A 13,912-nucleotide genomic window follows, 5' to 3' on the forward strand; every position below is an offset into this window, starting at 1 on the left:
GCAGGGCCTTGAGCTGTTCTTGCTTATAGTTCGGAAGTCTGGGATGGACGTTGAAAGCTGTGAGAGGGGCTTGGTTCCTCTGCGCAGGTTCCGCAGAATCGGCGAGGGCGAAAGCACTGGTGGGGTCCACAATTTCTTCGATGTATGCGACCGTTGTTCCTTTGTTCACATGTTTGTACTCATTGCTGAAATTTGTGAGCATAACCGTTGCTTTGCCTCCCCGCAGCGCTGCGATTCCTCTTGCGACGCAAATATTTCGGGTGACCAACAGATGCTGACTGCCTTCAACGACGCCTTCCAGGTCGATGATTTAGGAGCGCTGACTGAAATAATGACGCTGGAGCGAGGTGGAATGGTGACTTGTTTTTCCAGCACATTCAAGGCATGGTTTCCTGACAGCGTGCGCGGCGGTAGTGCTTCTTCCGTGGATAGCGTTGTGGACTTTGTTCTTAGGTTGATGACAGCACCATGGAGGCATAAGAAGACCATACCAAGGATGACATCTCTCGAGCAACGCTGTAGGACTACGAAGTCCGGAAGACAGGAGACTTTGCGTTGGAATTTAACTGTTTATTTGGGTGAACCTGTGCCCGGTAAACAGAAAGTCCGATTACAGTAGCAGTCTTGGACTGATAGCGGCGAACGGAGCATCGGCCGTCGATGAACTACTGACAAGCGGCGAAGTGCGTCGGCATTTACACTCTTGCCATGGAATGTTTTAGCGTTATCGCTGGCGGTGGCATAAGTTCCAGAATAATCTGTACAGTTCGCAGAATGGGCGTGATCTTATCAAAATGATCTACTAAAGTCCGGAAGCTTCTCGAAAACTGCACGCGCGTTTTGTGCTGAGAATTGTGTAGTGTTTTGGGGCGATAACAAAACTTGAGAAATGGAACGGGGCAATATTGTCGTTATAAATTAGCTAAATAAATATATGTTTATGTTGGGTTTGTACCGACCACGTGTGCTGTGTCCGTTCACTCCAAGAGCGTGGCATGGCGGTCGCTCGACACATGGAGACCCCACACACATCATATCAACACCAGCGATGCCAATCCAATTCATCTTCGCCCGTACCGTGTCTCCGTGGCCTAACGCTCTGTCAATCAGAAAGAGGTCGATAAAATGCTCCCTAAAGACGTCATACAACACTCATCTAGTCCGTGGTCATCCCCGGTCGGGATTGTGAAGAAGGACAACTACATATGGCGGTTTTGCGTCGACTATAGACATCTCAACAAGGTCACTAAGAAGGGCGTCTACCCCCTTACCTGACGCCTTGACTGCCTTCATAGCGTCAACTTTTTCTCGTCCATTGACCTTCGATCTCACTATTAGCAGATCGCTGTTGAGCCATGGGGCGGAAAGAAAACAGAATTCGTAGCCCCCGATGGGTTATACCAATTTAAATTAATGCCGTTTTGGCCTTTGCAATGTGCCGGCCACCTTTGAGCGCATGATGAATTCCCTTCTGCGTGGCTTCAAGTGGTCTACTTGCTTGTGCTACTTATGTTATATCATTGTTTCTTCACCGACATTTACGAGCCATATTCAGCGACTGTCCAGTATCCTCCAAGTATTCCGCAACGCTGGTCTCCAGCTGAACTCCTCCAAATGCCGTTTCGGCTGTCGCAAACTAACTGTACTTGGTCACATCGTTTACGCATCTGGGGTAAAGCCCAATTCGGACAAAATTCATGCACTGACTCAATTTCCCGGCACCCCTTTTGGCCAAGGATGCCTGGAGCTTCCTTAGTTTGTGCTCCTATTTCCGCCGCTTCATCCGGAATTTCGCAGGTTATCACGTGGCTTTTCACAGAGCTTCTGAAAAAAGACGTCTTCTTTCCTTAAAGTTCGCCTCAAAGTGCTACAATTTCGGAACTCATTGCATCCCTCACGAAAAGGCCAATAGTAGCCCACTTAGATGAGACCGCAATGACAGAAGTTCGCACTGACGCGAGTGGGGACCGAATTGGTGCTGTTTTAGCTCAGCGTCAGCATGAACATGACTGCGTCATCGCCTACGCTAGCCGCCTTTTGTCCCCTGCAGAGAAGAACTATTGCATCACCGAAAGAGAATGTCTTGTTCTTGGTGACGCTGTCGCTAAATTTCACCCGTACCTGATCGGTGGCAGTTTTACTGCTGTAACTGATAATCATGCGCTCTGCTGGCTTTCGTCGCTCAAGGATCCCACGGGACGTCTTGGTCGTTGGTCTCTCCGCCTCCAAGAATACACCTTCTCGGTCGCGTATGAATCTGGTCACCTCCATCAGGACGCCGAGTGCCTGTCACGGTATCCAGTGGATCCGCCAGACGCCCCAGAGAGAGCTACTGAGGCTTGCATCTTATCATTATCAGACTTTCTTGATATCGCTTCTGAGCAACCCCGCGACTCGGATTTACTTCCCTTCATAGAAAGCCCGAGTTTCGCTACTCCACCCACGTCTCTGAATTCGTATTTCTTTCACGAATGGTTCTCTACCGCCACATCATGCTCCCCGATGGACCTAACCCCCTTCTCGTCATGCCAAGCTTCCCATTTGCGTGTAGATGTTCTCCAACTTATTCACCATGGACCTACCGTTGGTCACCTGGGAGTCACCCGCACTTATGATAGCGTTCGGCGCTGTTTTTTCTTGCCACGTCTATATCGCTCTATGCAAAAGTATGTCGCCAGCTGCGACCTTTGTCAACGTCGAAAACTACCAACATCGCTTCCAGCTGGCCTTCTTAACCCTATTGAGATCCCTGCTGAACCATTCTACCGCGTAGGGCTCGACCTTCTCGGGCCATTTCCCACTTCTGCATCCGGGAACAAATGGGTTTCCGTAGCTACCGACTACGCAACGCGTTACGCTTTCACCCGCGCTCTCCCAACCAGCTGCGCCATCGATGTCGCCGACTTTCTACTGCATGACACCACTTGCCATCACGGTACTTCTCGACATCTCGTCACTGACCAAGGCCGATACTTATCTCGCGTCGTCCAGGATATTGTACGTTCTTGTTCTACGAACCACAAATTGTCAACAGCATACCATCCACAAACTAATGGACATACAGAGCACCTGAATCGCATTATTACCGGCATGTTGTCGACGTATGTTTCTCCAGACCACTACGATTGGGCCACAACGTCACCTTCGCTTACATCTCCTCCAGACATTACACCGCAGACTATTGCCCTTCTTTCTTCTTTATAGTCGTGAACCCTCTCTGCCTCTTGATACACTCCTTCCCGCTTGTTCAAGCGCCCCTGTCACATACGTCTGCGATGCCATCGAACGAGCCGACGCAGCGCGACAGATTGCCCGAGAACGGCTCATACTTTCTCAAACCTCTCAAAAAGATCGGTCTGATCGCCACCACCGTGCAGTTTCGTATACACCCAGTTCACTACTACTCTTGCGGACCACAAGTTGTCACATCGGCCTCTCTGAAAAGCTGTTATTGTGCTATGACGGACCATTAAAAGTCCTGCGCAAGGTGACTGACCTCACCTACGACATACAGCGACTCGTCGATGCAGCAAATTCAATGCCACCATCATCTGCTGTTGTGCACGTCGTAAGACTGAAGCCGTATGTGTCGCCCAACACTCGGCTTCCGTGAAAAAATCCGGGTCAGCGCTTTTACGCCGCAGGGTAGGGCCACAAGGCAATAGTGGAATTCGGGCAAAAAGCGGTAGAGGGTCTCTGTCTGGAAGAAAGGACTACGAAATGAATCGAGACTGGTCCCAGCCCACCAATGTGCCAGCCATTGTCGTCGCATGTAAATATCGTAAATGTACGTTTCCTTGTAAGATTGTAATGAACTGCTGACAGTGCCATTTGTAGTAGGAGTTCTCGAGGCTTACTTTCAATAACTTGACAATCTTTCCCTATATTTCAAAGGGGTATGTCTCGTTGCGCGAATGGCAAAGCTGGACTTCTTGTTTTTGCTTGAATCACTGCGAAGATACCTTGCGTATGAGGTAGCCAGTTTCACTGTTCCTATTGGAGAAGAAATTTAGTCTAAATGATGTTCTAGGCGTATGCTTTTTGCCTTGACGAGTAGTACTGCGGGGCCTGTTTCGCCTTGTGATTGTTCTCGCCTTCATAATTGGCCGTTATTTTGTTTCAGTGTCCTCGACACTCGTACCGGAGACACTTTTGTCGAAGTCAGCCGAATGCTCAATGCAGGAGGTATGGACCGTCCAGTTCATGTGTGCCAAAAGTTTCCACGACGAGGTGGATGAAATACGAGAGCGCAGTGGCGGACTGTCCGGGGAAATTTGCGGGTAAGCACTGTATTCTTCAATACAGGACACTAATAATTTCCACTTAAAGAAGGTTTTCTTGCCCTGCTCATTCGTTTTCTCACACATTTCACGTGAACACGCCCTTCGTGGACACTTTCTTCGTGCCCGGTCCGCGACGGCACTGGGGAATGCGGTGGTACTAGAACACAAAAACAATTACTTATGCTTCCTTAATGCTCCGTCTAAAGAGCCTTAAGCAGACATCAAGTGCCCCATCTCCTATTGTTTAGTTGCTCTACATTCACTTAGACGCCTTTAAAATGAAAGACTGATCCGTAGTGAGCACTATCGGTAGCCAAAGAGGCAGGGTCAACTTCCAACCCTGCTTAACTTTTTAACCTTGCACTTATAGGCACACAACATAGATTCCTCAGAGGGGTTTGAACCCAACCGCCGTTCCGAAAAGAAAACTCTGGCTACGCCTGTCGTAGTTGGTGTATGCTTACTAGAAAACATCCTGCTCCTCCAGGGAGCTCAATTGAATTAAGCATTCTCGACGAGTTGTGCTGCACTTCTGTCCGCATGTTCGCCGCAATGAAACCTAGCAGCGCTGTAAAAGCGGATCTCAATGGCCACGGAGCAATGTGCCGTGACGGTAACAGTCATTTGTAAAAAAAAACATTGCTCAACTCATTCCGCTCATTTTCATTGCTGAAACTGCCAAGCAATTGTCCGATAACAAAATTTATGCACCGATGTCGCGTGCATGACTTCAGTATATGAGTCCTCATTTGCTTACTGGGCACAAGCTAAACACTTTCATTTAGCTGTGAATGATTGGGTGATTCTTTAAAAAAGATGTGGCGCGAGTGGCACAAAAAGCCCCCACCTGCTGTTGTCTGTCTCTACTAGTCAGCTGTCATACAGCTTCTTTGGGAAAACTTGCCGATGAGTGAAGGATGAGATTATGAAAGGAACCACAATATGTGTTTTAAAGATTATAGTCTTTCTTGAGATACTTGAACACCTAAATTTTTGTCTTTCCGCCTGGTTGTCTGTCACACGATTTTCCCACCTAGTCAACGTTTGGGCACTTGTTGAAATCTAGATTTTTTGAATTGGTGGCTGCGTTCATACTTGTGAACATTGTCAATCAAAGAGCAAATATTTTTTTTATTTACCCTCAAGGCTTTTCGGCATTACTGAGTGGAGTGGGTTAAAAATGAAAAAAAAGGGACAGAAATAATAACAAACGAACACAATTCATAATAGTACAATGTTTGCTAATCATGCAACGTTTGCTGAGTATGAAAAATACCGCACTCAACGAGAACATAAATAATTAAGAAATGTGTGAATTTTGTTGCTTATACAGTGTAAGCTGGGTGATTGAAATACAGTGATTTATGAAAAATTGCAGGTTCAATTGAAATGAGATGATGAGATCGACAGGTGCAACATTGTAGATATCTCATAAATTGTTCAGGTGACATTAGTTCGCACAAACGCGTATTACTGTACAATGGTATGTAATATTTTACGAAAGTTCTCATTGCTAATAATGCTGACAATATCAGCCAGGAGGTCAATCGAATCATGTGTCCGAGTTATAAATGAATTAGAAAAACATGTGGTGTTACGCGCAAAAATTCTAACTTTTTGTTAATGATTAATGCGGTGAGATAAGTAATATGGTCCTGACGCCCCGTCACGGTGGTCTAGTGGCTAAAGTACGCAGCTGCTGACCCGCACGTCGCGGGATCGAATTCCGGTGGCGGCGGCTGCATTTCCGAAGGAGGCGGAAATGTTGTAGACCTGTGTTCTCCGATTTGGGTGCACATCAAAAGAGCACTGACATCAAACTTACTCATGTCAAGATTTTTGGGTCAAGTAGTAGCTATCGACCCCCAGTAGCCATTCGTGACTTAAAACGCATCTGAGTGATGATTGAGTATCTGTAACATTGGATAATACATTCACTATCAAACGCGTTTCAAAATGGATGAAAATCCCACCAAATTGTAGTGCACGCTGCCAGCGCTACTTCGCGGCTAGCCGAGACCGCTGCACAACTGATGCCGCTTTCACAAGAAATGGTGATGTCACACTGGCGTTTCATTTGCTATTAGCGCACGTACAGTCAGTCCAGCTGTGTCTCTGAAGGCGTAGACATGCCTCTGTCGCCAACATCGTCGTCCCCACCATCGTCTTGGTCAACATCGGCAAGTGATGATGACAGCGACTTGAAATTAGATATTGCCGCGATTCACGACGATCCTTGCTTGACAAGCTCCGCCTTAAATGCAATGTATTAATCAGTCCTGGCTGTATTGTCGTAGCTCAGGAATACCAACTACGCACCTCATGTCACGGACATGTGGTGAGTGAATCGCTCTTTTCCGATGCAGCAGGGAACACGGTAGGAATAGCCCCGGCCTCGAGAAGAGGCCTAGTACTGCCAGTGAAACCTAACTGGTTCGCCAACACAGCTGAATTTACCCTTTTGCAGCTTGCCGCAAAGTGAAAGGAGCAAATGCGGCTGTTGTTGACAGGCGTCCAGTCCCTCTATCCAACGGCGCGTACGAAGTCAACCCATTGGCTGCAATGAGGTTCGTGGCTTGAAAGGCATGAAACGCCATGCACTTCTTGCTTTTCCCACACCTCGACGTGCAGGTTGTCACTGCGCAGCAGTTCTTCGACATTCTGGCACGTTCTGTCACTTTGAATGATAGTACTCATGCTGTGGCACACATGCCAAATCAGTCGATGCGACACAATGAATCGCACGCACACTTCAACACAGCAAGGAGAGCCACTAGTGAGAGCATGGCTTGGAATCTGCTCCAAACACACCCAGATCGCCGACGTCATCGTTACTCGCGTATAGTCACTCAGAATGGTATTTGTGGAATGTATCACACCGAACACGTACCACTAGTGTTGATGTCACAGGGCAGTCTATTTTTCCTCCTTTCTCCTTAGCTTTTCTACGCTTTTTGACGTCGAAATAAAATAACTTCGACGCGACAGACGCCATTCGAAATTGGCCAATAAGACCTATGCATAACAAGTTATTGAATGATGGGCACATCTTGATTTTGAAAGTTTATGTTAGTGCTCTTTTAATGAACGCCAGGTGGTCGAAATTTTCGGAGTCCTCCACTACGGCGTCTCTCATGATCATATGGTGGTTTTGGGACGTTAAACCCCACATATCAATCAATATGGTCGTGACATGAATTTCGAATGTAATGTGCGATGTAGATACAACTTATGAAAGAATGATAAGCGAAAGACCTTACGTCATGAAACTATAGTGATTCGAGATGCAGGTGCGCTTTCATTAAAGATGCGCTGAATGTTCGGTTGTAGTCCCTTATAATAAATTGACAAGAGTTATTTTTGATTACTTCAATGCATTGAATAAGATTGTGGGGATAAAGGTCCCATATAGTTAAAGCATACTCTACTTTCAGCCTTGTCATGTTTTATAAAGTAGTAACCTTAATGATGATGAAGCGCAAGAAAAGTTACTGCACAAATAACCCAACAAACGATTGGCTTGATTAGTTATCCGATATATGTATTCTATGTTAGGTTATATGCTATATGCACACCCAAGTTTTATATGCATTCGTAGTTTCTAATTAAATGTTATTCAGATGGTGTAGAGGCAGGTTACTGATTGATATATGGGGTTTAACATTTTAAAACCACCATATGATTATGAGACACGCCGTAGTGGAGGGCTCTGGAAATTTCGACCACCTGGGGTTCTTTAACAGGAACCCAAATCCGAGCACACGGGCCTACAACATTTCCGCCTCCATCGGAAATGCAGCCACCGCAGCCGGGATTCGATCCCGCGACCTGCAGGTCAGCAGCCGAGTACCTTAGCCACTAGACCACCGCGGCGGGGCGGGCAGGTTACCGTTCGATCTAGATACTCTCATAGATTTACACTTTTTAATGTTAAGCTTCATTCGCCACACATGACACCAATTGCAAACATTATTTAGACCAGCTTGAAAAGTAGCTATATTATGCGGTGAAGTTCCTTCTCTAAAAAGTACGCAATCATCGCCAACCAAGTGTATATTCGAGGTAATTAACTACCGAAGTGGAAGCGTATCTGAGGCGCAACTTCTATACGTAAGTATTAGGTGGTGTGTTTCTTCGCTAGAAGTACACAGATACGTAATTCTGAAGACGTGGTGTTCGCTATGTTGCGCTAAAAGTTTCTACGCTATGCACATAAAAAAGCGCTCTGCCGAAGATGTGGTGCTGCCACCTGGCAGTGGCCCAGGGTTCTGCACAGGCTCCTGTTTCGCGACGGCACTTCAAAATGGCGCCCGTATCTCATGCAGCGTAGTGTTACTGTATACGCTCCCTACGATAGCAGAGTATAAAGCCTAACACGCCATTATATTCAACTGCTGCGCAGTGAATTCACTCGCCGTGGTTGCAGGAGACAAATATGGCGAGGATGACATGCCGCAGGCTTATTCGATGATGATTGATTGACATGTGGGGTTTAACGTCCCAAAAACACCATATGATTATGAGAGAAGCGCAGGCTTATTCGCATGCGCTGAGCAAGATCTAACTTGTTCTCACACATCGCCTCTACGGACAAAATGACGCGTTCAACGCATGCACAGCGTTCGACCGATCCCGGGTGCAGTGCAGGCTGTGGAGCAGTAGCTCATGCGCGTGAACCAAGCGAGAATTAATGTGAGTCAAACGTTCTGCAAATGGTGACCGAGCTAAGAAAACGTGATGAGTGATTTAAATGTTCAGTTGATTCACGGATCCCCTAACTGTGAACCGAAGGTATATTTTGGGTATTTAGTGAAACTACTTAACTATATTAGTTCATTCATTCGTTTACTTATTCATTTACATTTACTGTTAGCACAAGGGCACAAGCACTACGCAGTGAATTCAGGACAGACAATGCACCCGGCAGCTTTAAACAAGCATACACCATACAGAACATACAATTACTATTTAAAAAAGAAATATAATCAAAAGTACAACGCATGAAGGTTTACACAGAAGTGGTCATCGGTGAGCGGAGAGTAACACACTCGCGGACACTACACTCAGCGAACACTGTTCTATATGTTTCAAAATTATTATCACCCAAGTCAGGAAGTTTATCAAGATGACGTATTATTATTTGATCTCAAGTGAAAGCATACAAGCCACTTATCACCGGGAAAAAGGGAAGGTAACAACGCATATATATGGTTACATGGAAGAATAATAGGCCAGTACTATTTTTTTTTCTAATTCTTCTGAAGAGTTACTTTTAGTCAAGTTATGCGGCAGCACGTTCCACGCTTCAATCGTTTTCGGGAAGAGACAATATTTAAAGATGTCACCTTTGTAGGTATGGGCACAAATTGGTCCTCACGGCCTGATTCAACAGACCGTGAAATACGTGACATTCTGTTTTGTATGTATCTGTAAGGGTCAAATTTAAAAGAGCCGTGTTTCGCTAGGTGAATGAAATTTCAATCTAGCCACTTTTCGCCGCAATGAATAGTGCCTGATTTGCATCGATGTGAACTCTTTCGTGACATAATCTTTGTAGACATGTCCTCATCAAGTGTGAGGCCCACGGGATGGCTTTGTGCTATTCCATAGCAGTGTATACGAATTACTCTAAATCGTTAACCATATAAACACACAGCATTTCGGTTACTGAATCCGTGTACCTATATTTTGACTACATTTGCAGCGAAGCGCGCCGATACGTGGTCAATTTCTCGACAAGGTGGAGAATTACATTCTTGTTATTGCATCGAATTTTTAAAACTATTATGTACAGTCATCAACTCCTGTCCTGGCATCTTTGGTGGTAACTACATCGCACGTATGAAATAGTCTTGCACCCGCAGCTCCCACATCTTGAACTTAAAGCCTTTATTTGCTCGTACTAACACATTCAAATTCAGTTTTATCCCACGTACTATAGACTTCTGGAATTCCCTACTGGGCAGTATTCGTTCACTGTCATTCCGAAATTTTATTGATGCCGCTATTGCCCATTTAAAAAATAGGTAGAGATCGTGCTCGCAATACCATAGTGATGTTTTCTTATGTATTGATGGAATGTATTTCAGTTTTATTGCTGTTTTATTGTTGTTGCTCTGTTTGTATTAGTATTGTATAACTCATCTACTCATGCTATAGCCCTGCATAAGGGCTGCAGTATATTCAAATAAATAAATAAATAAATAAATAAATAAATAAATAAATAAATAAATGTGACGCGTTGTATGCCGTTAAATTGATTTATCTTAATCAAATTTCATTTATTTATTCATTGTTCTGTTCTTATGGTAAGTTTCTTATTACAATAGATTAGTTGCACTCATGTCAATGAGACAACCACATTGGAGTCCGAACATGGTGGGACACAAACTTCGTGCCGCACGTTCCTCGCAGGCCTGGCGCATTAACGTTTCATCGATGAGAGGCCAAACAACGTTTCATCGACGTTATAACACGGAAGCAGGTTAATGGCCACGCGCTTCTACTGCATTGACGTGATCTATTTGGAGCCATGTTTTGCGTCCCAGACGTCACATGCGCGCTATATCCTCACATCAAAAAGACATTATAAATGTGAAGCGTGTGCAAAGAAAGGGTGTAAGATTTATTTTTGGAAAATGCAAAAGAGAACGTTCCCCGTCACTTATAATGCTTACCAATAAAACAAGTTGACTAGGACATTGCCGTACATTCAGTGGCCTACAGTTCTTACACAACATATATAAAAGGCGAAACTGGCCTTCAGTTGCCTCGTTTTTTAGTGCCCCTAAACACACGGTCGACTAGACACAGATACAACTTTTCTCGTATGCTAATATTTTTCAAAACCAAATCTCACATCAACAGTTTTTTTCCACGCACCATAGGATAATGGAACTCTCTACCTGTTCACGTCATACAATCGAAGAACTTTACAAAAGAATGAGAAAACTATTTCTCTTAATATTGGGTATTATTATGAGCAGTGTTCAAACTTTTCTTGCAATTCCGTAATGAATCCCATGCTCTGTGTAGTGCCCTGTTCTTGTCTTAAGAGCTTTTTTTTTTCGTAGTCATCACCTGTGTAAATTGATTTGCGAAGCAAGCGTCTTGCACTGTCCGTTTTTCTTCTTGCATTGTTAATCTTTTGTAAATGCTTTGCCATAATATTATTGTAATTACCCCTCCTACGTGGGCCAGTATATTGGCCTGCAGTATCTATATATAAGTATATAAATAAATAAATAAATGTATATAAAAGGAAGATCGACGCATTTTTTTAGTTTCGTGGAGTCACCGCAGCACCGCAAATCCAGATGATGTAACGGATTTCTATGTATTTTTTTCGTGTTTGAGCTACGTTCACTCAATGAGAAAATTGAAAATGATATAGGTTGTTTATGGCTACTCATACGCAAAAAAATATTGAATGACGCTTTGTAAATTCTGAACTGTTCGGTGAATGCCTGAGGCCATTTGATGGACTATGCCGTGTTGTCTTTAACACTTCCAGTGGAATGAAAGTTGAAGCCACATGTGTTGCGAGTGGACAACTCCAATTAATCGACTCATGCCAAGAAAGCCGCGAATTGGCGTGAAAATTCGTTTACACATTCGTCATTGGTAATTAAGGCAGCACCAGATGGTCGAGCCTTCCGAAGGCTGCCACCGTGACATGCCTCGTAACAATATCGGGGCGCATTAAATCTGAGCCAATAATAATAATAATAATAATAATATTGATAATAATAATAATAATAATAATAATAATAATAATAATAATAATAATAGGGTGATTCCACGAGAGATTGACACGTGTCCAAAAGTTGATATTTTAGATTTCAATGAGTATTTTATATTTCGCGCACATCTCACCAGGTAGCCCGAAAGTCAACTTCATTTTATGATTAACGCCATAATGCACGAGAAAAAAAAAATATCAAACTTCACCAACACGGAGGCACCAATTTCGTCGCCTGTCATTTTCGAAAATTGCTGATGCTATAAAAAGACAAATATTTTTGTTTAAAGAAAGGTATTTTTTACCGGAAATTCATGTCTAATGAAGAATGAATTCATACTGTTTCAAGTTTGTAGACCTTAAGAAAATAGCTTTTTAAAATGTCTAATTTTGCGACAGCTTGAAATAAGTTACGTATTCCCCATTTTTTTCTCCGAAAGTAATGCAAGCAGCGCTTTCAAACTTGACACGTTTTAGGGATATAGTGTGTTCAATAGGTACATAAAAAATTGCTGCCGTAGGGCAAATGTAAAGTTTTATATATTGCCTCAAATTTCTCATTAGGGCAAAAGTGTACTCCACTGAAATTTGAATAATAAAAAAACCCCATCTTTGATTTTTCTTAAAATCTTGTAAATAGACAACCGAAGGCCATCATACAGTAATATAGAAAAACATGTTGCATTATTTTGTTTTTAGCGACAATATTCAAGGTACAAATCAGAGCTTTTCGAGAATGCGCTGATAAGTTGAGAAATCTAGAAATCGCAACGGAAAAGCGGCAATGAGCTTCAAACGCGAGTAAACGTGACCGCATTTGGTGAAGAAAAGCTGGTTTAGCAGATAGGAGTAACTATTGTGAACACGATATTCTACAGTATCTGAATTCACTCTTATACGTAGAGCACTGAGACTTCTAATATGTGGTGTCTCTCCATTACTGACACACAGATGGAGCTGCTGTGACGGCCATGTGTTTGCAACACGTTGGGTAAGAGATTTGAATGTTGAATGAGTTCATAAACGATTCATAACAAAGTTTTATCATTTGGGACACGAAGACTGCCGCATTAGACTGAAGAGCACGCTTTAGGGCAAGTTGTCATCCGTCGTCTGCTCTACAGAAGAATTGCTGTGCGCCGCATCTCGGAGGCAATGCTTTAGATCATATGGTTCAAAGTAGGGACAAAGATTACGCCTCCCGTAATTTTATCGACAAAAACATTGTGAAAATCATTTTAACGTACTATACTTCAGTTTTGCATTCGCACTGTGGATACTTGCGCACGCTGTTTTACGTCTGCTCTCATTAAAGGTGAGAGACATAGGAACAGACGACAGGTGGATCACTTTCGTGCTGCTGATTTCACGCATAGTTGCACTGCCAGTAACTTGAGCCTCAAGGAGCGTGGCGATGGCTGACCACTTCAGCCGGGATAGAGTTTTTTGTTCACATTACCTCATGTTGCATAAAAAGAAAATACCTTATCAAAGAAACTTTCGCAAGGTCGAAGACATCGGCCTGTTGCACTCCAGAAGCTTTTGCCGAAAGCTGCCCGCCATGCACATAACAACGACCACGTCTGCCAGAACTGCTTCAGATGCCTCAGAGATATGCTGTCTTCGTTTAATGGCTTCTCAGCTTAAACAGCTGATGAGTTTTTGCCGGAAAAAGAAAAAAGCAGAAGTCAAGAGCGGTGCGTAAACACGCCTGAAGCATTGTCACATATGCGACAGGAGAAGCTGCATGCGCAAAATAGCAAACTTCATGCAGAGCAAGACAACTTAGCAGCAATTCTACAGTAGCCGTGAAATGCCACCGTAACGTGTGTAACCGCCACTTTCAACTATCAGATCTAAAATGCAGTGTGTGTGCCCAGTGGTTCAA

The 13,912-nt window shown here is 43.9% G+C and overlaps 1 protein-coding gene across 1 annotated transcript in view; it reads left to right on the forward strand.

Annotated features, from left to right (window-relative positions):
• The window catches only part of LOC119180994 (uncharacterized), a 160,105-nt gene that overhangs the window by 19,965 nt on the left and 126,228 nt on the right, over positions 1-13,912 (forward strand). The window contains exon 5 of the mRNA XM_075883682.1: positions 4,124-4,280. Within this exon, the coding sequence (XP_075739797.1) occupies positions 4,124-4,280 (157 nt within the window). The remainder of the gene's footprint in view (positions 1-4,123; positions 4,281-13,912) is intronic.

Source organism: Rhipicephalus microplus, unplaced genomic scaffold, assembly GCF_043290135.1.
Source record: "Rhipicephalus microplus isolate Deutch F79 unplaced genomic scaffold, USDA_Rmic scaffold_20, whole genome shotgun sequence".
Lineage (NCBI taxonomy): Eukaryota > Metazoa > Arthropoda > Arachnida > Ixodida > Ixodidae > Rhipicephalus > Rhipicephalus microplus.